This window comes from Pezoporus wallicus, unplaced genomic scaffold (genome assembly GCF_028554395.1).
Source record: "Pezoporus wallicus isolate ANWC-B61680 ecotype Strahan unplaced genomic scaffold, APGP_CSIRO_Pwel_v1 contig_2012, whole genome shotgun sequence".
Taxonomy (NCBI): Eukaryota; Metazoa; Chordata; class Aves; order Psittaciformes; family Psittacidae; genus Pezoporus; species Pezoporus wallicus.
Genome location: NW_026639840.1, coordinates 1,804,691 through 1,831,667, shown reverse-complemented (window position 1 = coordinate 1,831,667; position 26,977 = coordinate 1,804,691). Strand labels below are relative to the sequence as shown.

The following is a 26,977-nucleotide window of genomic DNA, read 5'->3' as shown; positions in this document are numbered from 1 at the left end:
GGAAGTCCAAGAAGAAATAAAAGATATCAGAACACACACCCCCAGCATCATATTTTCCCTTAAGCTATTTGTTTGTTTATTGTGGGAAGTAGGCCTTTTCTCAGAAGCTCAAGTTTTGAAGCTGTAGAAAAGCAGACAAGCTTCTGTGTTGCTCCCTCTCTATAAAGAGAGCTTTCACCAGCTTTTGTGAGCAGTGTTTGATGAGCATTTCCTGTGACGCAGCACCATATGTTTCAGCCTACCTCACCTAGCCCAGAGATTTTAAGTAGAAATCCTAGAGCGCTAACTTGCATCAGAAAGATAAAGATATTGAGGATAAGATCACACATGCAGAATTCACATTAGGTTTGTAGCAGCCTGGAAACTGACACCACGCATGGCTAGCAAGCTAGCATCAAAGTCAGGTATTGCTATGCCAGATATAAGTGGAAACAAATGCTACAATAGTGCCTACTGTCAACTAGCACATTAAACTAAGGCACAAGCTCTTCAAAAAGTACATTTTGAAATGATACATCAGACTCTTGAATACTATTTTGCTCAAGAATTTGGAGAATAAATTGATAGCCATTGTACAAAGAAAGGAATATCATGGATATTGGTGTTTGCTACAATGAAATTGTTCTGACTCCTGGGGCAGAACAATTCTCCATTTACAATGCTGAAGTGTTATGTTTTTATGTTTACATCAGGGAGTGGGGAGGCAGGAATTTTAAATCCTACTTCAACTCAGGTCCTGACTAAATGATCATGTACAAGTACTATCTCAATAGTGCTCTAGATGGAAACTTAACAATTCTCATCTCTATTAGGCAGCTATTTGTGAGACTTTATCTATAGTTACTCATGTTTTGTAAGCTAAGCACTGTAAGCACAGTAATATATACAGGTTGGAAAAGGAGTGGATAGAAAATTAAACTATATAGGAAGGAAGATATGAATAGAAGGCAAAAGGATTTCTAACCTAAGAAGTCCAGAGCTGAAACCAGATCAAATTAAAGGCAGCTCTCATGTGGTTTTCAAAGCTCACTGGCTGGTTCAGGAGATGTGTTCACATGGGAATCAGAACACAGTCAACGTGTGCAGCTTCAAATGCTGAAAAAGTTTTTAATTTGCTTTCTTTGCATGGGAACTGAAATTAATTTGTCATTTAATAAGTTAAAGGGTATTTCAATGGCATAACTAAGCAGTCTGTGCTTTCATGTCTGAGGAGGACTAATATGGGAATGAAGTATTAAATGAAATATGATACACTTGATACACTGATATCAAGGAAACAACTGTTTTCAATGGAATGAGATGTAAGCAGAGAGCTTAACTGTGACAATGAAATCCCAGAGCAAGTCTAAATGACAAATATTACTTTATTTGGACTTTTTCTTTAAAACAGTAGATTCACACTGGCTAATGCAGAATTTGTGGCTCGGGAACTGAAGTTATAGAGACAAATATTTGAACAAAAGGCAGTGCTGCAAGAAAATAGCTGGAGTATTGCTCATTCTTTCAGATAGATGCATGTTAACAGGACAGTTTATCCTCTTTTGAGCTGTAAGTGCGTTAACACCACCCCAGTAAGAATCAGAGCAGCATATTTAACAGGTGCCTGTGGGCTATAGCAGAGTTTTACAGCCTTTATTTTACAATGGGGTTCTTACTTGCTATCTTGTAATAACATTTCACTGTACATGTATACAGCCTTAGCCACTGTATTCAGCCAATACCAAGATTGTCTCAATATATAAAAGCGCATCATGTACCTCATTTTAAGTGCAGGCAGTTGGTGCTGTGAAGCTACTTTTACTGCAAAGAGGTAGTCACTTCCTAAGAACAAGAGAGTCATTTCTTACGAGCAAGATAATAATCAACAGATTTTTAAATGCACATTTTCACATCCATCTTGATTTCATTTTCAGTGACGTCAAAGACACAAGTCTGTGTTTCCAGACATATGCTGTTTCTTTTTCTTTCTGACTGTGTAATGTGTAAGGTCACATGCTTGTGACCCAGAAGCACCTTATGATTTGATTTTTATTATTATTTTCAGTAAATGATTCAAATGTTCAGTTCTTGGACCAAGATGATGATGATGATCCAGACACAGAACTGTATCTCACGCAGCCATTTGCATGTGGAACCGCATTTGCTGTCAGTGTGTTGGACTCTCTCATGAGCGCAGTAAGCAGACAAAACCTTTTTCATTCCCTTACATCAGACTTATTGTGAAAAAGTATGAAAGTGTAGTCCATATTCCACTGGATGTTGGGAAAAGACACTTTTCTCTTAGACGTCAAGAGAATTTCAGAGCCTAAACTTGGCTATTTTTTGGTTGGACACGGAGACCTTATAACAACTGAGGTATATAAGACAAACATGAGTCCACAATTTTAAAATCAAAAAGTCTCATGCCAGGCTTTAGAGTATAATATTTTCCAAAAATGTTGTCTCTTCCTCCTGAGAACCAGACCCAAATTCAGTGTGTTAGTCCCTATTCTTACCATTTATGTCAGACAGCGTCAACCATGTTTTAAGCTTTTAATTTCCTCTAGCCATGAGCAATGCTGTGAGTATGGGCACTGGGTGACAGTGATAGAGCTTTATGAAAGCCTTTGTACACATCACATGAACTCTACTTGTGTGAAGAGAGGTTATCTATCTTTCTGACACGAGTTGTCCTGTGAATCAAAACGTAAGTGCATGGCAGAAGCTGCAGATGGTGGCCTTTGGTTACATTTACATTAGGCTTTTTGGTTTGCATTCACAGTACAGTTTCAAAGCAAACGCCACAGTCATACTCCTTTTCATCCTCCCTTGCTTCACACTGGTGGAGTTTTCAAACCAGTCTTGTGCCATGCTAGATGTAGGAAGAACATAGTCTTCTAAAAATCTGAGCATAGGCTCTCCAAGGAATAATATTCTATAGTGCTGGGAATCATCTGCTATAAACCCCATACAGTATTAAGAAATGAGCAAACAGATTTCCTTGAAAGAGCAAAGTCTGACCTTCACCTAAATTCAGAATGAAGCTTTTTGCTTTTAAGAAAAAATGATAGTGATCTTTATTTAATATTAATATTTCATATTTATGTATCTGTATTTTATACATCTATTCCCTGCTTATTACTTATATGTTCTGTCTACAGATGAATAGTATCTGTCTACACTGGTGAATTATTATTCTAATGCAGTCTAGAATTTGCAATGAACTTAAAAAATACTTTTTTTATAATGTTATTTGCCATATTTTGCATAGATGGGAAATTCAGGAAGCCTAAGCAAGAACACTTAAACTCTGTACCTTCTCTAATTAAAATCTCTCTGTATAAAATATTTAGCATTTTCACATTATAAATGGGAATAGTTTAATATGTTCCAAATTGTTAAAATGAAAGTTGTCTGTCTACTCACACTACTAACTAAATTATTGTCCCTGAATGAATAGTTCAGTAGGGCACTTCCAGAATCTTGGAAAAAGTAAGGTTAATTCTTCTGATTGCCACTGGCATCACCACAAAAAGAGAGCAAAATGTTGTGGACATCATTGCTTTCTTGTGCAAAGGTGTATCATGTAAATAGTAGTGAGGCAATAAGAAATATGTAGAAAATGTCTTCAAAAATTTTTACTTGGAGCTCATCACATGATAGTCACGATATTTTTAGATTTTGCTTGCTTTTGTTAACTTTTCGTTTTTGACACCATGCCCCTCCACATCTGCAGTTCCTTTCTTCAACAGAGTCTTTTTTTCAAACATTTTCACATCTAAGTGGTCATATTATATGTCAGGGGCAGTGCAGCCTGAAGCCAGAGAACTAAATGTGATAACAAGAGTAGAAATTCTAACTCAGAAAAAGTACTAATCAAGAAGACAAGCCAAGGGTACAGTCAGTTAGTATTGTTCACCATTTTGTCTTTTCTTTCACTGCTTCGCTGATCGGTGGCAGTGTTATTTTCCCTTTCATTCCTCAAAGGCCTAGTAAAGAGTTGGAAAAGTACAATTCTTCCTGACCCTTCAGAAAGTGTAAGATGTGTGAAATGTTTTCCCTTTACTGTTCCTACTCTCATGGGAATGGTGTATTCTCCTTTCACTTCTTCTCCAAGGAAAAGTGTGTTTTTCACACAAACTAATCTACTTGCACTATATTACCTCTCTTTTTAATTATTCTTTTTTAAAAAATATTCTTTTTTTTTTTTTTTTCCTAGAATAATCTTGGTTTTAGGGACCAGCTTCTATTTATCCTACCTGATTTAGAGCCAGTACTGGCAAACTGAAGCCCAAATCCTAACCAAATTATGAGATTTGCAGTCATGCTTTCGTTCTATTAATTGTGTAGACATGCAATGCATGAACTGTACCATTAAGGACGAATCTCTTCTTACAGTGGTGTAGTTTTATAGTAGAACTGCTGTAAGAAAAATAAGAAAAATAGAACAATACCCACATACACAGTGTGTGTCTTTCAGACTTGCAGGTAATTTGAAACATACATATAGATGTAAAAAACAAAAAGTATAAATTAAATTATAAATATTTTTTTGAAGTGTTCAGTTATTGAATAACAGTAATTCAATAGTATTGATCAGTGTTGAATTATTTTTTTCTTTCATATAGTTTTATTAATATAGAAGTAGTGGACTGTACCCTACTTATAAATCACAGATTAGCAAATGCTTGGTCACTTTCTGATTCAAAACTGAATGCTGAAGATCATTATATTCTTCCAGTTTTGCATTATTTCCTATAAGATGACAGTAATAGATATTATAAATATGAAATTGTCTCTTGTTTTCTTATTTCAAATATTAAAAGCTATGAGGTTTACTTTACAAAATGCTGTCTACCTGCTATCAACATACAGTTTGTCCTCTGTGGGAAAAGCAATATATTCCACAAGCATATGATTCACAGTATAGCAGTTCAAAGATCATTGCTCTGAAGAGAATAATGAACTCAAAAACTACATTTTTTGATGAGTTGGTAGCAGTGGCCTCTCCAGGCTTTGGTTAAAGTGTATTATTGTACTCTCTGTGAAGACTGTAAGCATGGTTCATGTTTTAAGTGTGGCAGTGACTATTGTTAAATAGCACCAGCTAATCATTATTATATCTTTGAAGAGATGTCTACTCGCATCAGAGACATGAATGATATATTAATATTTGTTTTCTCATAGCATACGCAAACCTAGGGAAAGTGTATATGTAGTCTTTCAGTCTCCCGGTGGTGTCACTACTGAAAAGCAAAGCACATTCTCATTACCAAATTGAATGGGACTAAAAAACATGGGATTGGAAGCATTTTTTAGATAATGTGGGTGTTTTGTAAAAGGTTTATCTTCAGCTATAAGAAAGCTACATTACATAGGATAGCTTAAGAGAAGCAAATGTTTGAGAAGTACTTTTTCCTTTTCTGGGTCTTGTTGAGATAGTTATTCAAGAAAATCCTGTGCATGCAAGGAAACCAGTTTTATCAACACACAGTACCTTCAAAGGTTTGAACAGTTGGCCAGAGAGCCAAAGATTTTCTGTTATTCCTTTTGGCACTGAGGCTATGAGAACCACAGAAGTTCTGGCAGGTTGGCATCCCTCCCATGCATACTGCTGATAATAAACTTGACATACTGTTGGAGTGGTGCTGTTAGAGGCAAGGATCTCCAGAAATGGATTATACCATTTAGCATCCCATATCCTAGAATTTATTTCCTTGTGCTAGATCTTTAGGACTTAATTTTTGTTCTATAATACTAAATGCTATTTTTAATTCATATAAATGGAAGCACAGAATAGAAGACAAAGTTAAACCAGTTAGTTAAAAATAACTTTTCAGTATACCCATTACTCAAGAGTTCTCCCTCAGGGATCCTTACAGTCTTATTTGTACATAAAAGAAACTGTTCTAGTCTCCGATATGGACATTTTGAAACAAGACTACTTTTTATGCAAGCTGGTTAAGGGGAATAATAAGCAGCATCCTGTAACCTAAAGTGTCCCAAATTTCTTTAAAGCTTGAACAGTATCTTGATAATCAATGGATTTTCAAACCCTGAAATGCTGTTATCTATTTTCTGCTGTTGATTCTGTCTCAAATGCTGTTTTGTTATTGGTATAAGGTAGCAGTGTTAGTTCAGTTGCCCATCAAGTTTGGATATAAATCATTCGTTCAACAGAATTCCTCCAACTGTAAAAGAAAACCCAGTTGCAGTATTTGTTTGAAAGCAATGTTAAAAACCAAATCTACTGGAGGAGGTGTCTTCTTAAAAGAAAACCATGAAAAAAATCCACTAGAAACACAAGAAAAAATGGCAGATATGACTTGGAAAATGGTAATTTTAAAGTAATTCTAAATGAAGGGCAAAGTGCTATTAAAGTTAAAGCAATGTTATTAAAAGATGTGATAATTTTCAGTTAAATTTTCTGCAAAAGACCAATTAGTTTAAAAGACTTGACAGCGTTAACTGCAAAACATAAGCACTCTGATAATTATACTTTAAAAAATGATTGAACAAGTGGGAAAGCATGCCTGAAACATTTGAAAGAGCTGTGCTACAATTCTGGTGCATGGGCTAGGTGGCACTGCTAGCTCAAATATCTATGTCAGAATTTCCTTGCTATTTACCCAGTTCCAATGTCTATGATGCATTTCCTTTTTTCTGTGTTTAGACAATGCTTATTTCACATTCTTATTCAGGATGCCAATCATAGCGATGTCATACAGACGTCCAGTGTTGGGCTCAGTTAATGGCAGCATCAAACAAGTATTTCTTCAGTTATGATTTTACAGTCAACGAAAGGGATTTACTACCATCACTGGAAAGTGTCTTGTTACTTTAAGTACAGCAGCACCTTTCCAAAGACATTCTGTAGATCAGCTTCTTACAAGTACTGGCATATCCAGGCCATGTACCATCCCAGAGAGCAAGTAGAAGATCACTCTCAAATTAATTTCAGTGTATTATTATTCTAAAGGAAATGGATATCAACTAATTCTGCTTTTCAGTGTTCCCCAGTTCCAAACTGGCAAGAGGTAATGAGAGGAGTCTGATTTTTGTGACAATCGAAATTATGGGTAGCTGGGTTTTTCCTGAGGAGTGTACTAGTACAGGAGGAAGCAACCCTATTCAGCAGGTGACAAGTTACAGCTTTCTAATTCACCCATCCTTTCTTGCTTATGGTTGGATGTTTTCTGATCTGTTGCAATGCCAGAGCAGTCTGTCCTGAAAGTTGGAATCTTTTCACTCATAGATGGCAAAACCCCAAAAACCATAATTTGGCTGCACTCACTCATCAATGGTGACATCCACATCAGTCATGGTGTGAAACTCAAATGAAACCACTGTTCCAAGATAAATGTTGCATCCTTTGCTAATAATTGTCTCAGCTTTTCCTTAACATTTCTCTAGCAGTGGGAAGCCTTTCTTCAGTGACAGCATTCTGTTCCATCAACAATAGACCTGATTCTTTTCTCATTTGCATCGGTTTTATACTAGTGTATGGCTCCCAGAGTTACTCCCGGTTGGCACATGACATAAGTCAGAATTGGGCCCATTATGTCTTAATTACACTGGGATTTGAGGAAGGGGTATTTTATTATATTTGTATTAATGAATTTGTGACAGGTGCCTGACTTGATACATTATTTTACTGCTGATTTCATTTCTTGGTTTAATATGAGATCTGTAGTAAAATGAGCAATATGGCCACAGCATAATTTTTTAGTAGATCATGCTCTATGGAGCTGCAACTGAATTTATAAGGGTTGTGAACTTGCATAGCACAAAATTCAGATGAGCTGTATGTGTTTATATCTTGGATTCTGGCTATATTTGACATAATTTGAATTACAGGATAAAGAGAAAGATAAAGAGTTGGAAAACTGAATGCTGGCCCAATGATACCTCCTAGCGAGTAATAAAATTTTTAGTACTATTTTAGACTTTTGCCTGTTTTACTAAACAGTCAGCAGTTTATAAAAAAAGGCTATTTTGCATGAAACAGCATCCATCAGTCTTAGAGCAGGTGAACATTTCATGCCATAGTCATTGCAAACCAGTCTTGAAAAATCTACCAGTGAAGATATGCTTTACTTTTTTTCATGTTCTTCTATCTTAAAGATGTAAAACTGAGAAAAGTTTTTTTGAATAATAGTAAATATATCACTATTCAGAGAAGAAAAAGAATCAAAAATACTGAATAAAAGAGTGGGAAAGGCATGATAAAAGAGACTATTGTATAAAATGGTATGCTTTTGTGAAGGTGTGTGCTTTAAGTAAGCGCCATATAGAATATGTTGAAGCCCATTTTGACTGAAAGGGCTCTTCCAGCTTCTAGAGTTGCAATGCCTCCAACATCTAGATCTGGCAGAATTTGGCCTTATATCCATGAAACTGATGTGAAGCAACATTACTGCCTAAGTGCAGGAGCAAAGGAATTGTGCTAATTATTTTAGTTCTGAGTGGTATATAGCATATGCTGACAAAGATTAAGAAAAGAGACTAAGTTTAATGCCAGTATTGTTTTTAATTCTGAGTACTTCCATGTTGGAAAAGCATAGTGCAGTGACAGTGCCTTGTCAAAGAAGGCAACTGATTCTCACCTCAGGGACGCCAAGGAAGAAGTAATTGAAGAATAAACAATCATTACTGAATGTCCTCTCTCTCACTGTGGCCATTCCTGTTAAACGTCATGTAATCACTCCAGACTTACATTCCTGCAAGGGGTCACATTGATTTTTCTATATGTTAAGAAAGGTTTGAGTATTGCACTTGAATTGTTACACAGTGCATTCAGAAGTGGAAGAGCTGATCTGAGATTAGCTGTTGTTTTAGACTAACTGAATCTTCCCAAACACCTGCTGATGTCAGACAACTCTTTACACTACACTTTGTATTTAAAATATGAAGTGCTTTACCGAGGCTAATCTAAAATAAATGGCATTGATGAGATGCAAATATTTGCTTTAGGGCATGTATAAAAATACCAGTAGGTTCCTCCAATTTTAAGTTAGTCAACAGGTGAATGGCATATATGTAAATAAGCAGAAAAGCTTGAAGTTATGAAACTTAAATGTAACAGTGAAAAACATTGCTACCCTTTTTATCTGTCATCTCAAGTAAACAATAGAACTGGTTTCATTATACAAAGAAAGAATATCAAAGTAACAGGGATAGGAAGCCAGTTCTGCTTTTTGATCTCAGGATAAAATATTTCAACCTGTACCTTAGTTTACCCATGTATTAAATACAATTACTTTACATGGATAGAAGAATGAATTTAATGAAAAGTATTATTTGAAAAGTATTATTTAAAAAGTATTATCTTTGGAAAACAAGTGCTGTTTGAGAAATCAGTATTCATTTTTACTTGATTGGATTACAGACATTTGTTCCAAGTCCTAAATTCAACAAAAGTCACAAATCTAATAATGGAATCCACAACTCCAGTAATGCCAATCCTGTGTACTTTACAGTGAGCCCATTTTCTTCTCACATGTCTCTCATGCTTGCAAGCTTCTGAAAACAGACATTAGTGACATTGTAAGTGATGGTGCCTCCTTTTTTTGTTCATTTTTGAATGAACAACAACCAAAAAAAAAGGCATTTTTTTGCCCAGTACATTACACTGCAGATATTTAACTGAGTATCTCTTAACTATACCAGTATACTTTTAAGTGAACTTGAAAGTCATTCATGTGGCATTAAATTAATATTTAAAATACCCATTGTTTGCATGACAGACCAGCAATGCTACAGATGCTGGCAAAATGTCACTGTGGAGTAAATCTTCCCTAATAAACCACACTTACCCTATACCCTAGAGTTTTTTAAAAGGACCACCAGGATCCCAGACTCATCGTACATGTATCTGGGATGAACTCAAGATGTTTAATTGATACATGCTTATGTCTGAACACTGTCAAGTCTCGTAATAAGATGTTTAGTACAATACATTGTTAGACTGCTAGAGTCCAGCCACAGTAATAAGTAATGACATTTGCAGCACAAAGGCAGCTCCCCAACGAATTGGTGACAAGAGTAAAAAGGCAGTCTAGTCTGTGTAAGCTTTAAATGTGGTCTGAATTTTACAATTACATGTCCTAAAGCCCATTATTAGACATGAAGGCAATGAGAAGGAAAGCAGTCATTGCATCACTACTAACACCAATTATAAGAAACATAAATCATTCAAATTTTTGTACTTTAATAAAAATCAGCCTGAATTGGTGTTTAAAAGGAAGGACCTAGTATAGGAGCCTAATGGGATAGAAGAAAATAGAGTAATTGGAGTCTGCTGTCTTTTCACTTTCTGTATAAAATTATTTGAAGAGACAGCCAAGAACTTTAAACAGCAGAAACACAGAAAAGTTGTAATTTGGATGTCTTCAGTTGTGACTTTAATGGTGTTTGCTTAAAGAGCTTTCTTTTATCTCTGCAGACATACTTCAATGACAATATCCTCACACTGATACGGACATTGGTAACAGGAGGAGCCACACCAGAGCTGGAAGCACTGATTGCTGAGGAAAATGCATTGAGAGGAGGTTACAGCACGCCCCAGACACTTGCAAACAGGGACAGGTGTCGAGTTGCTCAGTTGGCTTTGTATGATGGGCCGTTTGCAGACCTAGGGGTAAGATCACAAGGGAAATGTAGGACCAAGGCTGGTCTGCAATCTATTTGTTTTCTCTCAGACTGAATTAAGAATCTATCTTAATTAGTGTATAATTTCTATTATTTAATTTAATGGAGCCCAGCTTTGCTCTTATGCTTTTTGAGAAGCTATATGACTTCCCAGACTGCTTGCCTGGCTATTTCCTGCAGAAAATCCTGTGGCTCTTAGTTGTCAGCTAGAAATAGATGAGCTGACTTGGAACAGAATCATATAGAATCTTATGACTTAGATGATGTAACCATTCTACAGTAATCTATTGTAAACATGAACAATATCGATACCTTTGTTGAGTTTTGTTGAGTTTCTGGATGAAGTAGCATTCTTGCAAAATCCTGTATTTTTTGTATATTTCCTCCATTATCCTAAAAATGAAATAAAAGAAAAAAACAAACCCAAACGCAAAACAAACCAATAAACAAACCATCTTTAAAAAAGAGAACAGTGGCATAAAGAGGTATGTAGAAATGTTTTCTGGATAAAATCTTGTAATCTTGAGTCAAATCCCAAAGCACTAACTTCACTTTGATGGTGATGCAGGATTTGATATTTCTTAAATTAAACTTGTGTTCACCGTTTCTGTTAAAAATGAACAGAGTGACCTTCTTCATAGAAATGACAGGAAATCGCAGTTTAAGGATTAGGGGTGAAGAGTATACACAGAACTAAATAGCCTTTTAGTTCATGTAGAAGTCCATTCATAGCTGAGATTAACAGCTCATCAGAACACTTGGGCAGCAGTGTTATGCTTTCACAAATAAAGCAAGCAATACCAGTCCTTCAAGTCCTGTTTTGCCAGAGCCTCAACTGCACTACATTGGTGAAGGCAGAATGCAGTAACACTTATTACTACTTAAGAATCAATATTTTAAATATACAAACTATGAAATCTATTTTTTTTTCTAATAAAATTATTTTAGTCTGTGAAATATGACATACATTTCATCATTATTTCACAGTGGGAGATACATTTCCCTTTTAACCCCTCAGAACTCTAATTTCTGTTGTGCTCCCCATCAAATTTATTTCTCTAGATCACAGTATGGCTACTATGAAAAAAAGGGTCAAAAATACTAAAAAATCTTAATACCACATTTAATGTAATTTGTAGAATATGCATTGCTTGGTACCAAAGTTTGTATTTCTGCCTAAAGCAAACCACTCACTCTTCCCAATTTACGATCATTTCATGGACCAAGGATCTCCAAAATAATGATCACTTTACATCATTGCTTATTTGAAATAAAACATTTTAGATTACTCATTTTTTTTGAGTAAAAGATCCTTATTTGTGACATAATGACAAACCGCAGACTGTCTATACATTGTCCTTTTTGTACAGGCTTATACTGAAAATCTTGCTCCCTGGCATTGTGTTAACGAAGAAAAATGAAAAAAAAAAAACCAGTGGTGTTCTCTTTTTTTTCCTCTCCTTGTTTTCTCCTAGGATGGAGGTTGTTATGGAGATCTATTTTGTAAAGCATTGAAAACATACAATATGCTTTGCTTTGGAATTTATCGATTAAGGGATGCACATCTAAGCACTCCCAGCCAATGCACTAAACGGTAAGTCTAGTCTTTCAGAACATCTCCGCTTCACTGTTCTTCAGTCTTCGAGTGAGGAAGATCCTAGTGCCTGGAATAAATCTAAAAACGAGCTTTCTCTATTTTTTACATAACTTTGCCACAAAAGCTAACTCTTTGAGGACTTAATGATGACTCCTCAGCTGAGCTTAAGAGCTCAGTTTAAGCTTAACCCAGCTTTAGGCTGGCTGTCATACCATGTGTTTTCAGCTAATTTTAATAAAAAAAATTTAAAGCAAATTTTCAGAACATCTATCTCTCTGTCTTGTTTGATTTATGATGCTATGCACTGCTTGCGTAGAAAGAAAGGACTTCAGTTTGCTTATCTAATCAGCTGTAAGTTACTGGGTAATAGTTTAGATTCTAGTAGCTAGACTTTCTTTTTTTTGTATGCTCAAACAATACTCCCATGTGTTTCCCCTTGGTACTATCTGTATCTGATCATCATTTCTTCCAGTAAATGGAAACCTTTCTCTTGCTAGGCTGTATTTTCACTTCGGTAGCACCAAGGCTGACCTCAGTGCTTTTAATAGAGCAGACACATTTGCATCTTTCAGACTGGAGGCTGTTTAGCAGCTTACTTGAAATGTGTCTTAATTAAGTTCCCCCTAGAAATACACAGCAGACCCATACCAGAACTATTGCAAATCTACCATCTGTTGCTGTTTCATTCTCTACAAAAAGCATAATTATGGGGTGAACATGGCAATAAACAACCCTGCAGCCTACCAGTTCAGTTTCTTCTGTAAGGATTTGGACAAATTGGGTAGAAAAAATTATTTTCAGGTTAGATTTACACTCTACTTGCTATAGTTGGGATTATTTGTTGGATTAATAAGTGACTTCTGTCCCTGAGGCAGCTAAGCAGATTTCTTACCAGCACTGAATTAATTTGAAGAGAAGTTGTGAGCTTTGTGATCAATTTTTACTCATTTCTTGCTGGGACAGAAAATGCCCACTGGCTTACTCAAATATGTTTTTCACATGCATGAAAAAATTTAGCAGCAGGGTCCATAAGCCCTTCTTACCCTCAAAGGGAGTTAGTTGGAGGTGGGGAGTCTTGAAATAGATGTTTTTTATTTGAGGCTTGGCAATACTTAACAATGCTAGATTCTTGGATGTGTAGATTTCTCTTAATAAGTGCTTTTGAGGTCATGAATGTACATGTTGAATGAATGAACAAAATTAAGCTTACCGCAAATTTTCTGATATATTTTACTTAATTTGTTTTATGTACAGTCACAATCCAAACAAATAATTATATCCTTTGCTCTAATGGCAGTATTTATTTTTTAAATAACTAGTAAATATGTATTTAAATATAACTGCGTCCCTGGCTTTCAGCTGTTCTTTTAAATACCGTTGCTGGTGGATATGTTACTGGTTTGTCTATATGTAAATCTGTTTGCTACAGTCATTGGATTATGGTGCAACTAGTGAAAGGAACATGATTTGTATGGTGTCTTCTCTGACAAATCATGACATGATTCACCTGAAGAAAGAATATCTTAGGCAGTATGTCTGTGCAACAGAAAGCATACAAAAAGAGATATTTGGCATAAGAAGGTTCTAAATAATAATGAGTATTGTGTGAACTGAAATTAGGTACTCACTGAAGGAAACAAATGCAAAAATCTGGGTAAATGTTCATGAGATAACTTTAGAAGAATTTTTTTTTTAGTACAAATCTAAATGAGTTTTATCTCTTTTTTTTTTCTTTCTTTTTCTCTTTCTTCCTTTCTTTACAGTTACGTTATCACAAACCCGCCATATGAATTTGAGCTTGTGCCGACAGACTTGATCTTCTGTTTGATGCAATTTGACCACAATGCTGGCCAGTCTCGGGCCAGTCTTTCTCATTCCTCCCATTCCTCCTATTCTTCCAGCAAGAAGAGCTCATCAGTTCACTCCATCCCATCAACAGCAAACCGACAGAATCGCACCAAGACCAGGGACTCACGGGAAAAACAGAAGTATGTGCAGGAAGATAGACTTTGATACGTGTACCTGCTCCCACTGTGTGTGAAACTTGCATTCACCACCCATTCTCCCCAGTTAATGTTTCCAGCAGTAATGTTCCCCATTTTCCCATGGAGTTCTCCCCTTTTTGTACACATACTTTGCATACGTATGACAGTGTGCATGTGATTGTCATTTTTATTTCACCACCATAAAACCCTTAAGCACAACAGCAACAAAGCAGACGGACCAAAAGTTATTTATGATGCTAGGGGAGAAAAAAATTCTAAACCCATAGGCACACTGAAAACATAAATAACTCACTGCAGTTACTCTACATATGAGAAAATAGAGTGTATTTAACATGAACACTTGCTCTTGATGTCCGAGTCACACAAAGAAAGTAATTTAGTGCAGAAGTGTTGATGTATGTTTCAGTAGGTTTTTTTATATTCATATTTACAGGAGTTGCTAGATTTATTTGAAGCTTATAAAACTAACCCATTGGGGAAAGAAAAATCCCTACTGATTTTTCACTCTTAAAGCTTATATTGTATAGGGCTTACACTTGTATAGATAATTGCTACACACCTGCTTTATACCAAAGCAACATCAGGGACTTTCCTGCTTATTTAAGGACTTTCTCTAAAATAGTAGCCTTTTGGAGATAGAGTCTTTTCCCTTTAACACTGAAATTGTCTGGGCATGGACTTATAAAACTCCGGTGGTTTAATTTAAGTTTAGAAAGAATCTAATTGCATATTAAATTATTATTCTGTCTATTTATACTGCCACATGAATAGCTATATTTTCTTTCACTTTTGACATTTGGGATAAAAAGCCATATGTATCATAAATATTGGATGTAAGTCATTAAAAACTGCCTTCCTGGGACTTTTACGTCTTTAAAAGGTGAATTAGTCACCTTATGTACAGAATAAATAATGTTCAGAAAAGAGCAAGCATTTTTCTATGCTTAAGTATCAGATCTCAAGTGACTTAGTTCCTTTCCCCAGATGGTAGTTTAACTTTTCCAAGAGAATAGTAGTATAAATCTTCCAACAAGAGTCCTAATATGTGAAGAAACTCTAGAAATCCTGCTCCGTATTCTAGCTAGGTCTTTTCAACAGGTGCATGCCAGTACGGAGGAAGACAGGGGAAGACAACTGAGTGCCTTTAAGGTATTTCCCATTTACGAAAAAAATCGCTGTGCCCTAGCAAAGCAAGCGGGCTGGGGTGGAAATATTCACTGTGCTGAGGCATCATGTTCTAGACACTTGCTAGAATTTGGTTCTTGCAGATTCTCAGCAATGAAACACCTAGACAAACAAAAACTGGCAGGGAATTAAATACAGTAGTGAACAGGAACCTGTTCTAGATAATCATAGAAATGATACTTCAAGCTTGGTTTTTGAATTTCAAATGCCAACCTTCTGAAATATAGAACTACATCTAGCTGGTATGAAGAGTTTCCCAGCGTAGGGAGGCAACAAATGCGTGCCACCTTCCCTGGCTACCCAGCAAGAAAGCATGCAGACAGGGAATAAATACTTGGATGTGGGAATGATTAGCATTTTAACTGCAACCCAGACAAGGTGCTTTTATGGTTAGTGTTGTTTTCTACCCTTCCCTTCCCAAGCATGATAATTCTGAAGATTTGCTTGCTGTGTGAATTGACAATGAAGCCAAGCACTTTTACTGACAAAACCTGGAACCATATTAAGTGGGCTGCAGAGAGTATCACTGTGCAGTGTTAAGCATAATGATTGGAATACAGTACATATGTGTATGTGCATTCAAATGCAGCTGTATGTCCTATCAATAAACTACATTGCAAATTATGGATGCTCCCCCACAAATGAGTCACTACAGTTGCTCTTCACACTAAAGACAAATTCATGTATTTCTTTTCTCAAAGAAAGTTATCATGTTTTGCCCTAAGAATATTTATTACTACAAGGATGTGCCAGTTAAAGTGCTCAACAGGAAATATGACAGTTTAAAAGCATTGTAAAACTTACATAGCTTACTTCTTTTTCTAAAGTGCAACAAGGATGAATAGAATGGGCCAAGGTATGACAATTAATGGTTCTGCATGACCTAGCAACTGCTGTGGGTTTCCTTCTATAACTTTGTCCTTGTGAAAACTTGTGAAATTAAAAAAAAAAAAAAATTACAAACTTTATTCAGTTATTGGTTTGTTTGTTTGTTTGTTTGTTTTGTTGGTTTTCTTTTGCTCTTTTTTTCCCTCCAAAACAGAAGTGAAACTGGCTGCTGCTGCTGCTGCTGTTGCTCAACCCTGTTTTATTTTTTTATCCTCTCATCTGCTTGCCTTTCTAATTGCACGTGTCCTTTTGTGAACACCCAGGTTCCTGCTCAATGAAGATGCCTACCCTCATACAGACATTACTTTTATTTCCCATTCCTCATTCCAATTCCTTTCCTCCCTTCCCTCTTTACTCCCCTGTCCCCCGTGTACGTTCATGAGCATCTTTTTATGTTGGCAATATTGACTGAAGATAGTCAAGAGCAGTTATGCATTTTGGAAGAATGTTAATGGCTTTGACACCAAAATGCTTTTCCATTAATGTTTTATCTGTTTTCCATTTAGCAGAAGGAGGAAGGGTGTTAATATGAAGCCACTTGTCACACACTATGTAATGATTTTATCCAAATAAATAGTATTTCTATAACTGTGCAGCTCAAACAGAAAAAATATTAACAGTGCACATTACAGAAGCAACTTGTCTACTTTGAAAGCAACAGAAGGGGGATATGTAATATGGATGCAAATCTTGATTCTTAAAATCATGTTAAATTCTGATTCTCCTGTCTTCTGCCCTAAAGTCAGAATTCTTAGTTATACAATGTGCAACTGTATAACTTTTTAGTTATACAATGTGCAATTTCACTTTTAGTTATACGATGTGCAATTTCACTGCTAACTACATTAAATTGATCAAATAGTTAATTACTGTGATGAAGATTTCCTGATATGGGTATACTAATGAAATTGGGAGGTTGGATATTACAAGTAGAAGAATCATATATGTTATGAAGAATCAATCAGCTATGTTATAATTTTTTTTTAAATATTAAAAAGTCACAGGAAATCTCCAATTTGTTCAGAAACCTATCTCAAGTCAAACATTCCTAGTAACTACCCTTGTTAGTTTTTGAAAGTGTAAAAGCAGCATCAAGAGGTAATATTTTAAGGCTTTGAAAGGAGGCACTGCTACTTACGGTAGTCCTGGCATGGTTTTCACAATAGAAACTAGGTTCTTAGTAACTTTTTGATCTGAGTGTTGACACAAAACTCTATCTAGAAAGACTTAAGGTTCTTGGCATGGGTTGCCACTGGCCTAAAGTGGCAGAATCAGGCATTTTCCAGTGAAATTTCCATTATTAAAAATAAGAATTTTGCTAGTCTAAAAAAATAATAAAAAAAAGAATCACCAAGAGCAAGTCAAAAATAGCATGTTTGTCCCCAAAATTTAGTTGCCTTGGAGCAAAATAAAGACCTTCACAGAAAGTTAGGATAGTTTCTTCTCTCTTTCCCTGCAAATTCCTTACTGCCTGCTACACATAAAATACACATCTAGCAACAAAGAATTGCTGAGCGGGTGGTGGAGAAACTCTCATTACTTTTTTCTCATACAGGAAGAAATTGCATAGGAGAATTTTCAGCTTAGCCTAAACAAGCTACCTATGTGGAGAGGGGGAGGCACACAAACACATATAGACTCATTTGCAAGTGCAAGTGTCACAAAAGAAAAAAATGCATGCTTAAAACAATTGTAAGGTAAACCGGGATTATGGTGAGAATACAGATTTAGTAAAATCCTTGTGGCATGTTTAGCTAGTACTTTCTTCACCTCTGCTCAAAGAGAGGGTGTTTCACAGTGACATGTATTAAAATGTGATTACTTGGTCCAGAATTGTGATAGAAATTTTAAAGCAGCAAAACAGCAGATCTGTTGGAAAGAATTGCTAGAGTCTTATGCAACTTAAAGAAGGCTGTATTTTGATCATTTTAATTTATTTATATCTTTTTATGCTGCAGGGAACAGTCTTACACAAGATGCTAATTGTGTAAGTGTAATAAAAGCTTGAAGCCTTTAGCGCTTTCATGGCCATACTGGGATGCTGATAGCTTATTGCAAACAGAGGTGTTTGAGAGGAAAGTAAATGTTTTCTGCTTTGTGATACATTGTTACTTAGCTGTTCCAACATCTTTCTGATGATGCTGTCAAAACCACACCCACCAGATACTATGCCTATTCTCACTATAATGTAGAAACTTATCTGGTAAGGATCCATATGCATGTATGCTAAAAGGGAGAGAAACAGACTGAACATGACAGAGAAAAAAAAAAAAAAAGTTGGTGAATATAACAATATTTACAGAATTAAAAAGAGTTTTCTGAACTGATTTAAAGGAAAGAGTAGGGAGTTTGTTTAAGATATACAGAAGTCCATCCAAAGACTTTGGAAGACATGTCAAAGTCAGACTGTGAACATAAGAAAAAAGACCGAGAAGTCTGTAAGGGATTCATGAAGGACATTTAGTAAATGGCAGGAGAATATCTTAGTGACCAAGAGTAAAGATGAGGAGTGTCAGACTCACATTTCAAAGGTAAGTGTAGAGGTCAGCTGGGTCCAAGCATTTGATGCTGGAGATGCTAATGCCTGGATCAAGGTTTCAGCACTGTTAAAAAAAAACCAAAAAACCCAAACCAAAACAACAACAAAACAAAAAAAAAAACAAAAAAAACCCAAAACTCAACCACCAAAAGAAATTTGAATCTACCAGTTTCTGCATTTATTATTTGTCTGTATTACTTCCCAGGTAAAGGCATAGAGACCTAATGGTGTCTTTTTAAAGATCAGCTCCCTGGATATGAGTTTCATTGTAAAGATTAACATATGCATAATTGCCTTGTTTTGAAAATTGCAGGGAAAACAGGGAAGATGGAAGTGCTTTTACACTGGCTGCTGAGAAACAGGGGGCAGTTCTGATCCTTAACACTCACACAGTTCTCCCTTTCTTGTTATAAGATTGAATTAACTTGCACCAAGTTCTGTTTGTAAGGAAAGTTTGTGCACCATATGTTAAAAGAAAAAAGGTAGAGATAAAAGTTCACAGTGCTTAACTTGCCTCAAAACCATTTTAAACACAAAACATTAGAAAACTGTTAGTTTGAAATTGTTTATATGATCTTGCAGGGCTTTAAAAACATGATAACCATCACACTTTACACCTCTCTGAAAGGTTAGTTTAATCGTAGATCACATAAAATTGGTTTCCTCAAATGCATAATGGCTCATGTGTCACACTTGAACTAAATGATTTTTTAAAAGGAGCTGAAATTATTTTGATGTGTACACATTCACGGATTATTTTTTTTCCCTACAACCTTTCTTAAACCAGCCCCTATCAGGAACCATTCCCTTAAAGTCTCATTAATAATTCAGATGTTCTGATTACTTTAAAAGATCTATGGAATTGAGGCGCTGCTTTTTTTTTGCTTTTTTTTTTTTTTTTTAGCTGCTTGACAAAAAGATAAATGAATGTAGAAAGAAGCAGTAGGAGTCTGGCAAGCTGTAGATCATCGCTGAACAGATTGTAACTTTATCATTCTGTCAGGAAGAATAATTTAAAGCACTTAATCAGTTAGCTTCAGTGTGCAGGATGTAACATTATGAATTCCTATCGTCCAATCTGTTCAAATCAAAGGGAACTTAATTATAATAGGTAAAGGAGACTGAGAGAGAGAGAGGGAGATAGGAGGCTGAATATTGTTCAGACTCAGGTAACTTTAATATTTAGCCTGATTGTAAATGAGTGGGATGTAAAATACATTTTAGAAAATCACAAGAAAAATAATACAGTAGTTTTATTTCAGTAATAAGCCACTAAAAATTAATACAATTTTTTTTTTCAATTCAAAATTTTTAAAAAGTTCTTAAATTTTTTAAAAAAGATTTATAAGCACAGGTAACAAATATATATTGAAAAATATAAAAGATGTATTAAACACCCACAAGTTTGGGATTTGTTGTTGGGAAGTGAGGGTGTTATATGTAGATGCTTAAAATCCATATCAGGTATAAGTTAAATTTCATATGCACAAAAATTACTGAGAAGTTAAGGAATTCTGGAAATCAATACACTTGTTTAGAGGCCCTAACTTTAAAGCTAGTTGCTTCTTTTTGTGCATTTATGCCAGGATATTTGTCCTTTATTCTTCCTAGTCTTCCAGTTTCTATTCTTGGCTTCACCTCCTGAGCTTTTGTGCTTGATCCTTGGGTTTCCAAGGTAGATTTTACTCTGCTTAGTTTTACTCATTTATTTATTTTAAAAGAGCACTGCTTCTACTCCTGCCCAGATTCTAGCCGAGATACAGCTGCATTTCAGGGGTCAGCAAAAGCAGCAGGTTTTATTATGTATGTGAGACACTGAAGCTTATGAAACATTCTGGATCCCCCATTGGGTAGTGCACTAGTAGTAGTGCATACATGTAAGTGGTGCATACATGAGTAGTAGTGCATACATGTAAGAGCAGCAGCTCTGATGTGATAAGCCTTGCATGTGATAATGAAAACGCACCGGCTGTAGAATCCCACCTGCAGAACCATTGCTGCCCACTTGCCTCTGGAATATGGGGAAGGAGAGTGAGAATGGAGACCCCTGTTCACAAATGCTTGTCAAAGCACGAGTACCTAATGGCCATAAGCTGCCCTGAGACCTAGACTCTCTAATTCTGAATAGTGCTATCTTGTAAAGTTTCCCAACTGTAATTAAGAAATGACAGCACCAATTGTTCTTTAAAGGGTTTAAGAAAATTATTTTAATTTTTTTTCATTTGTAAATTTTATGAAGTTTTTTGTCCAGATCTGCATATGAACACAATATAGTGGTCACAATGATAAGCAGCTAGGAAATGGCTGCAGTGCCACAGCCTCTCAGCATCCTCACTCATTCCCACTTTGTTCACAGCCCATCTTCAATCAGTCCCATAAAATTCTTCCTATGTTCATGGAAAAAGACACTGCCCAAAGCTATAAAAGGAACAGCTTCCTCTCCAATCTTCCTTTAAGATCTTACTTCCTCTGCCTTGCTGTCATGTATTGTAACCAACCCATTCAGGATTACTCTTGAGCCCCTCATCTATAGCATCAGGTGTGCTCCATACCACTTCACAAACAGGAGATTTCAGCAGTGCCCAAGCAGCCAGGTTGCTAAGTCGCAATGTAATGATCATCCCATGCAGGAAGGCTGCCATTGGGCAGCATGAATGCAAGCCCTATTTATTCTGGGACCAACTTTCACAGGAGATTCTTTACATTCTCCTGAACGATTTCTGAGCCAGGGTAGTGGCCACCCCAAGGCTGAAATGGTTCAGAGTAGCCTCTGACTCTTCAGGTGTTCCTCTGTATATGGACCCACATGCTTTTTTCTGCATTCCCCTTAGTTGGCTGGCTTCTTAGTTTAGCCCTTTATTTGTATCATTTTTTCAATAAATGAATCAGAGGATGTTCACCTGAGCATAAAAAATGAAAGCTCTCTTACATTCAACAAACAAACTATCATATTGAAGTTTTCTTTAGCTTCTACTATTAAATCTGCAAACATGTCATTATTTCATAAAAAGCATTTTCAGAGGTATTAATCTAATGCACTGCAATTAGTCACAGTCACCTTCTAATGATCACCTTTTCTCTGTAAACTTTACTGACTGCTCCCCCTCCTTTTTTTGTTTTTCAAATGTTTATGTGTTTATGTGTGTCACTAACTAAAACTCTCATTTTCCCTCCTTATTCTGTCTCTACCCGTTTTGCTCCTTAGCAGAAAAGAAATGGTTTACAGATGAGCCGGATAATGCCTATCCCAGAAACATTCAAATCAAGCCCATGAGCACTCACATGGCCAATCAGATCAATCAATATAAATCGACAAGCAGCTTGATACCACCAATCAGAGAAGTTGAAGATGAATGTTGACTCCTTCGAGGACAGAACTATTTTTTTAAAGCCTGACAAACTTCATGAATGGTGATGTGACATTTATTCCTCTTACATGCTGAATAACTGATGGAGAAGAAGGGCAAGCTTAACGGGAAAATAAAAAGTAGACAGATGATTGTTTGTCTGCCTTTAATATTGCTTCCACGTATTTTGGAAACTATTTCATTTATAAATGAACATAATCAAAACTAGTCATGTATAGCCTCTAGCATTTTAAATTATTTTTATTTATTAGAAAAAATATATTTTTCTTTTTTTTCATCGTCAAGTATATTCCCTTATAAAAACCTGCATATGTGGCCAGACTCCTAAGAATTCAAAAAAAAACAAACCTCAATCTTTGGCTTAAAGGAGAATGATGGCCACAGTTATAAGGACATGTAATTAAGGGAGACAAATGATATATTTACAAGAAGAAAAAAAAAAGGTCCAACTTGTATTTTAGTAAATCAAAAAAAAAAAAAAAAAAGAAAAAAAAAGAAAAACCAGTTCACCAAAATGTTTCTTTACTGGAGGATGTGTATTTTGTTCAGCATTGACACCAGCTCTTAATAAACTGAACTTATTTATTTTCAAAGTTGAAAGTCATATTTTTGTACATGTAACATTCTGAAATATTCTTTGTTTCATTATCATGTACAGCTCTTAATTGCCAGTTATGTTAAGGTTCAATAACCCCACACAGACACACTGTGCCCCGCTCCCACACTTCATGTCCACATACACAGACAGAAACCCAGCATCCTCAGTAACTTCCTGCAACACAAGCTTAGTAAAAATCACTACTCTAAACTGAGTGCCATATAGATCATGTGTTCATAGGCAGCACTTTCTATAAATGGCAAATCTGGCAATTCCACTCCACTTCCCATTAGCCAGCAGCAGCTGCTAATTTCCAGAAGTCAGGCTTGGCATTTCCTCTTCTTTTGCCATGCATTACAGTGCTTTAAACCAGAGTGTATAAATAGCACATGAAATCATAAGTTATAAACCTTCACATCTACTATCTTTTGCTGCTTGCTTACTTCAGAAGTGCAGCTGGCCTTGCATAGATTATGATTATTTAATTGGTTCAGATTCTTCCTGATATGTATAAATGTTTATCTACAGATCTTTGCACTTTGGTGATAGCTCATACCTTGGTAAAAGGCACACTGAATCTCCTTTTGGTGAGTTCAGCTGAAGATTAAAAATTGGTTTAGCCTCAGCTCTCTAATGTCACAACATGCTGTTCCCAGTTAATTCCTGAACCAAGTAACTTCTTATTTTAGAATTTGTGTTTGTTTTTTTTATTTTTTTTTTTTCCTTTGCTGGGACACCACACATAAAGTAAAGTACAGTAATAACCAAATCAAAATAAAGTTAATGAATGTATTTATTATGATAACCTACAAAAGGCCTTTGATGGGTGCCTTTTGTGTCAGCAGTTTCACAAAGTTGTCAACAAGCTTTATAGCCATCAGACAAAAATATGATGTTTCATATCTGTGCTGCAGTATCTATCCACCCAAGCATTTGCTGTTTTAAATGATTTAGTAACTCTCTCTGTCTCAAATTAGCAACATCTAACACAGTTGTGTGACCAAAAAACACCCCAAGCCAACACAAAAAAATAAAAAAAAGGCTGTGATAATAAGGATTAAACCAAAACCACAGTCATCAGGAAAGAGATTTTCATTGTGCAAGGTAACTTTAGGCTTTGTAATTTTGCAGAATTGTTAAACACCACAATAAAACATATTATCATTAGAGAAATATCAGTGAATCAAACAAATGCAGAGCAGATCAATTTATTGTGAAAACAATGATGTCCACTATATAATCCAACATTTAGGCTAAACTATCTCAGCTTTAATGTTTGTCCACTGGCTGCAGTACAAATATAACCATACTAACAAACACCTAATAGACTTTTTATTCTGGAGTGACTTCTTGGACTGTGACTACTTTGTTGTTATATTTTGTAGAATAGCTATTTAAAGACAATACAAGAATTGTTAATACACTAGCTGTAAAATTGGATTGTTTAAAATATTTCACTCTCCTTCAAAGTAACAAAATAATTTAAGCAGGTTTTGATTATTAGTTAGACCACGTTTAACCCATTTCACAGTCCTCAAAATAGAAGATTATTCTGGTCAGTTCTTCCGATCTATGCTGCTTCAGCTACTGACACATTATAATCTACATCCAGATTCTGTGTTGGGTCATGTTAAGCCTTTATTTTGAAGTCAGTGCTCCTTTTTCATTTATGAACTGCATTCATCTTATAACCGGAGTGAGAAAAGCTGGTTCTGAGTACAGGAGAATGTTTGAACTTCTTTGTGTTCAACTTCACCAAGCACATGTGACTTTTTTTTAATGTTTTTTTTCTTAGAAGACTAGTCTTTTGCTGTAGGGACATACATAAAACATTATATCTTATAGTTTCTCATATACGGTGCCATTTCTGAGTGTCCTTCTTTCAAAAGGGAGCATTCACTGGATAAAACATACTAATGAAGCAAATACAACACCCCTAACTTAGCTAAGGTTTGTGCGTGTCTCTGTCCAGTTTAACTGTCACACTCAAAAATATCACGCTGCCAACTGTACTTAAATATACTCATGTTTTTTTAAAATACACTTATGCTTTCTCCCAGCACAGATGGTTCTGTATGTAATGACAGAAAGACAGAACACCACCTGTAGAGAGCATGCAAGGCAGAGAGAAACTGGTACAGTTTGCATTTCCCATTTCTAGAAAAGCTAAGAGCAATCAATAATCTTTTCTCACTCCTCTTTCTGATGATCAAAGACAGAGGACTGACTTCTGGCAATTAGGTGGAGGATCATGGAGAAAACCTGTTGGAGATCTTTGATGTTTAGCCATTAAAGACTAAAATAGGGCCAGCACCAGTATCTGGGTTTTGGGTATATGGAGTTACACCAGGGCAAGTAGCTGGGAAAGTGGCCTAAGCAACAGCTGGCAGACCATGTGACAACTGATGTAGAATAACTTTTTGATATTTATTGATAATTCTTATTCCTTTCTCAAAAAACAATGGGGGTGGGAATTTCAGCTTTTTTGTTAATTGTATACACAATTATTACAGGCTAAACAGTTATTTTTATTAGCAACTCATGCACTGGATAAAATGTTTGCCTGTATTTGCATATAGGCATGTCTACACATACACACATAGACGTATGTGTGGATATAAACATGCTTATATAAGTGTTTGTGGGGTTTATGTATTTGATAGAGACATCATGAGAAGGTGGTCATTATTTTTATTGGGGTGGGGGGTGGGTGAAGAAAGACACAAAGAAAAAGAAAATGTATGACTGACTTACAGGAGAGCACAGGGAGGAATTGCACCTACTGTTTCCTCCTGGCTTGACCAAAAAGCAGCCATTCCTGTTAGCTACATTAGTGTTGCATTGAGAATACTCTACAGAACCTTTTCTTACTGCTGAAGTAGGTGTGTGTTCCTGGCCCCCACCTCACACCCATGAACCTGCTCCCACACTGCCAGAAAGCCCGCTGCCTCTCTGTCTCATGGCTATTATTTTAATTTGTTTCCTGAAGCCCATGAGCACTAAGATGAAAGGACAAAACTGTCCTCCAATGGGATGTTGTTTGCTTGGCAAGTGTCCAATACAGCAAAAGTTAAGGTGGAAAGAAAATAAGATATTCAGAGTCTAAATGCAATTTTTGAGGCCTCAATGTGACTGTCTTACTATGGATTCTAAGATGTTACATATATAATACATTTATTTAATGGGGAAAAAAAAAAAGAGATATGCAAACATTTCCTTGTGCTTTGCAAACACTTTCTAAAACTGTCACCTCCATTTTAACAGCTCCCCTTCTTTTAAATCAGCAGGAAGCATATGTGGTGGGAAGTAAAAATCCCTTCATCTAGCGTACAATCAATTATACAGTGTTATAGGTTCATGGACAACATTGCTATTCTACCTGTAACTCAAAGGAACCTTGTAAGCTCTACTTGCCCAAAAGCCAGGAACATACATAGGGATAGAGAAAGCAGGGAGGGTGAGAGTGACATGACACAGCCAAATCCCCATGCAAATGTAAGCACGTAGCTGTTTCCAGTTCATCTTTGGTGGGAAAGGCAGTGCTGCTTCACCAGGGTGAAGGCCATGAGGTTCAGGATAATTAGGATCCCAGGTGGCCTTATTAAGCCGCATAGGTGTCTTGAAAGAGACGATAAGTCTTCAGCATCTTACAGGCTGTACAGGAAGTCAGGTTTAGCCATACTAAAGATATTTTGTTCTCCTACTTTTGAATTCTATAGAAAATGACCACTCAATGACTCAGGCAGCATGGGTTTGAAAAGACTTAACTGGACTCAGCCAAATGTGGAATGGGGGAAAAATAGTTTGCATACAATGTCCAGGAAACACTACAAAAATTTTGTCTATAGCCTTTTATTATAGATTGTTTGGTGGTGGCGGGCAAAGTTGTTAATTTGTTGGAAGTTTTGGCCAGTGTAAGGAAGATATGCATTTCTTGACCTCTTAGAGTAGAAGGAGAATGTGTACTAGTGTATTCTCATTCACAGAGGACTGGATTTGTTGGGATTTCTGTGTGCGTAAAGTACATCTAACACCTACTGCAATAACTGGATGCATAAACTAATGCATGACAATAAAAGCAATAATTTACAAATGGGCAATTATGCATCTTTCCACTGCTTGGTCACTCACTGGTGAATTCATAAACATGTTAGCAACTGCCTTCTT

General features: G+C 36.0%; 1 protein-coding gene across 43 annotated transcripts in view; it reads left to right on the top strand.

Annotated features, from left to right (window-relative positions):
- Positions 1–23,509, top strand: part of KCNMA1 (potassium calcium-activated channel subfamily M alpha 1) — a 483,481-nt gene extending 459,972 nt beyond the window's left edge. For 17 of the 43 annotated variants that reach the window (XM_057416305.1, XM_057416302.1, XM_057416303.1 and 14 more), the window contains 6 exons: positions 2,045–2,175; positions 10,424–10,618; positions 12,105–12,223; positions 13,990–14,214; positions 16,245–16,273; positions 22,050–23,509. In XM_057416305.1, coding sequence (XP_057272288.1) covers positions 2,045–2,175; positions 10,424–10,618; positions 12,105–12,223; positions 13,990–14,214; positions 16,245–16,273; positions 22,050–22,204 — 854 coding nt within the window. In that variant the 3' untranslated portion in view covers positions 22,205–23,509. Of the gene's footprint in view, positions 1–2,044; positions 2,176–10,423; positions 10,619–12,104; positions 12,224–13,989; positions 14,260–16,244; positions 16,274–22,049 lie in introns of those variants that run through there. The other 26 variants (XM_057416299.1, XM_057416294.1, XM_057416310.1 and 23 more) reach the window with 4 other exon arrangements.
- The last annotated feature ends 3,468 nt before the right edge of the window (positions 23,510–26,977 follow it).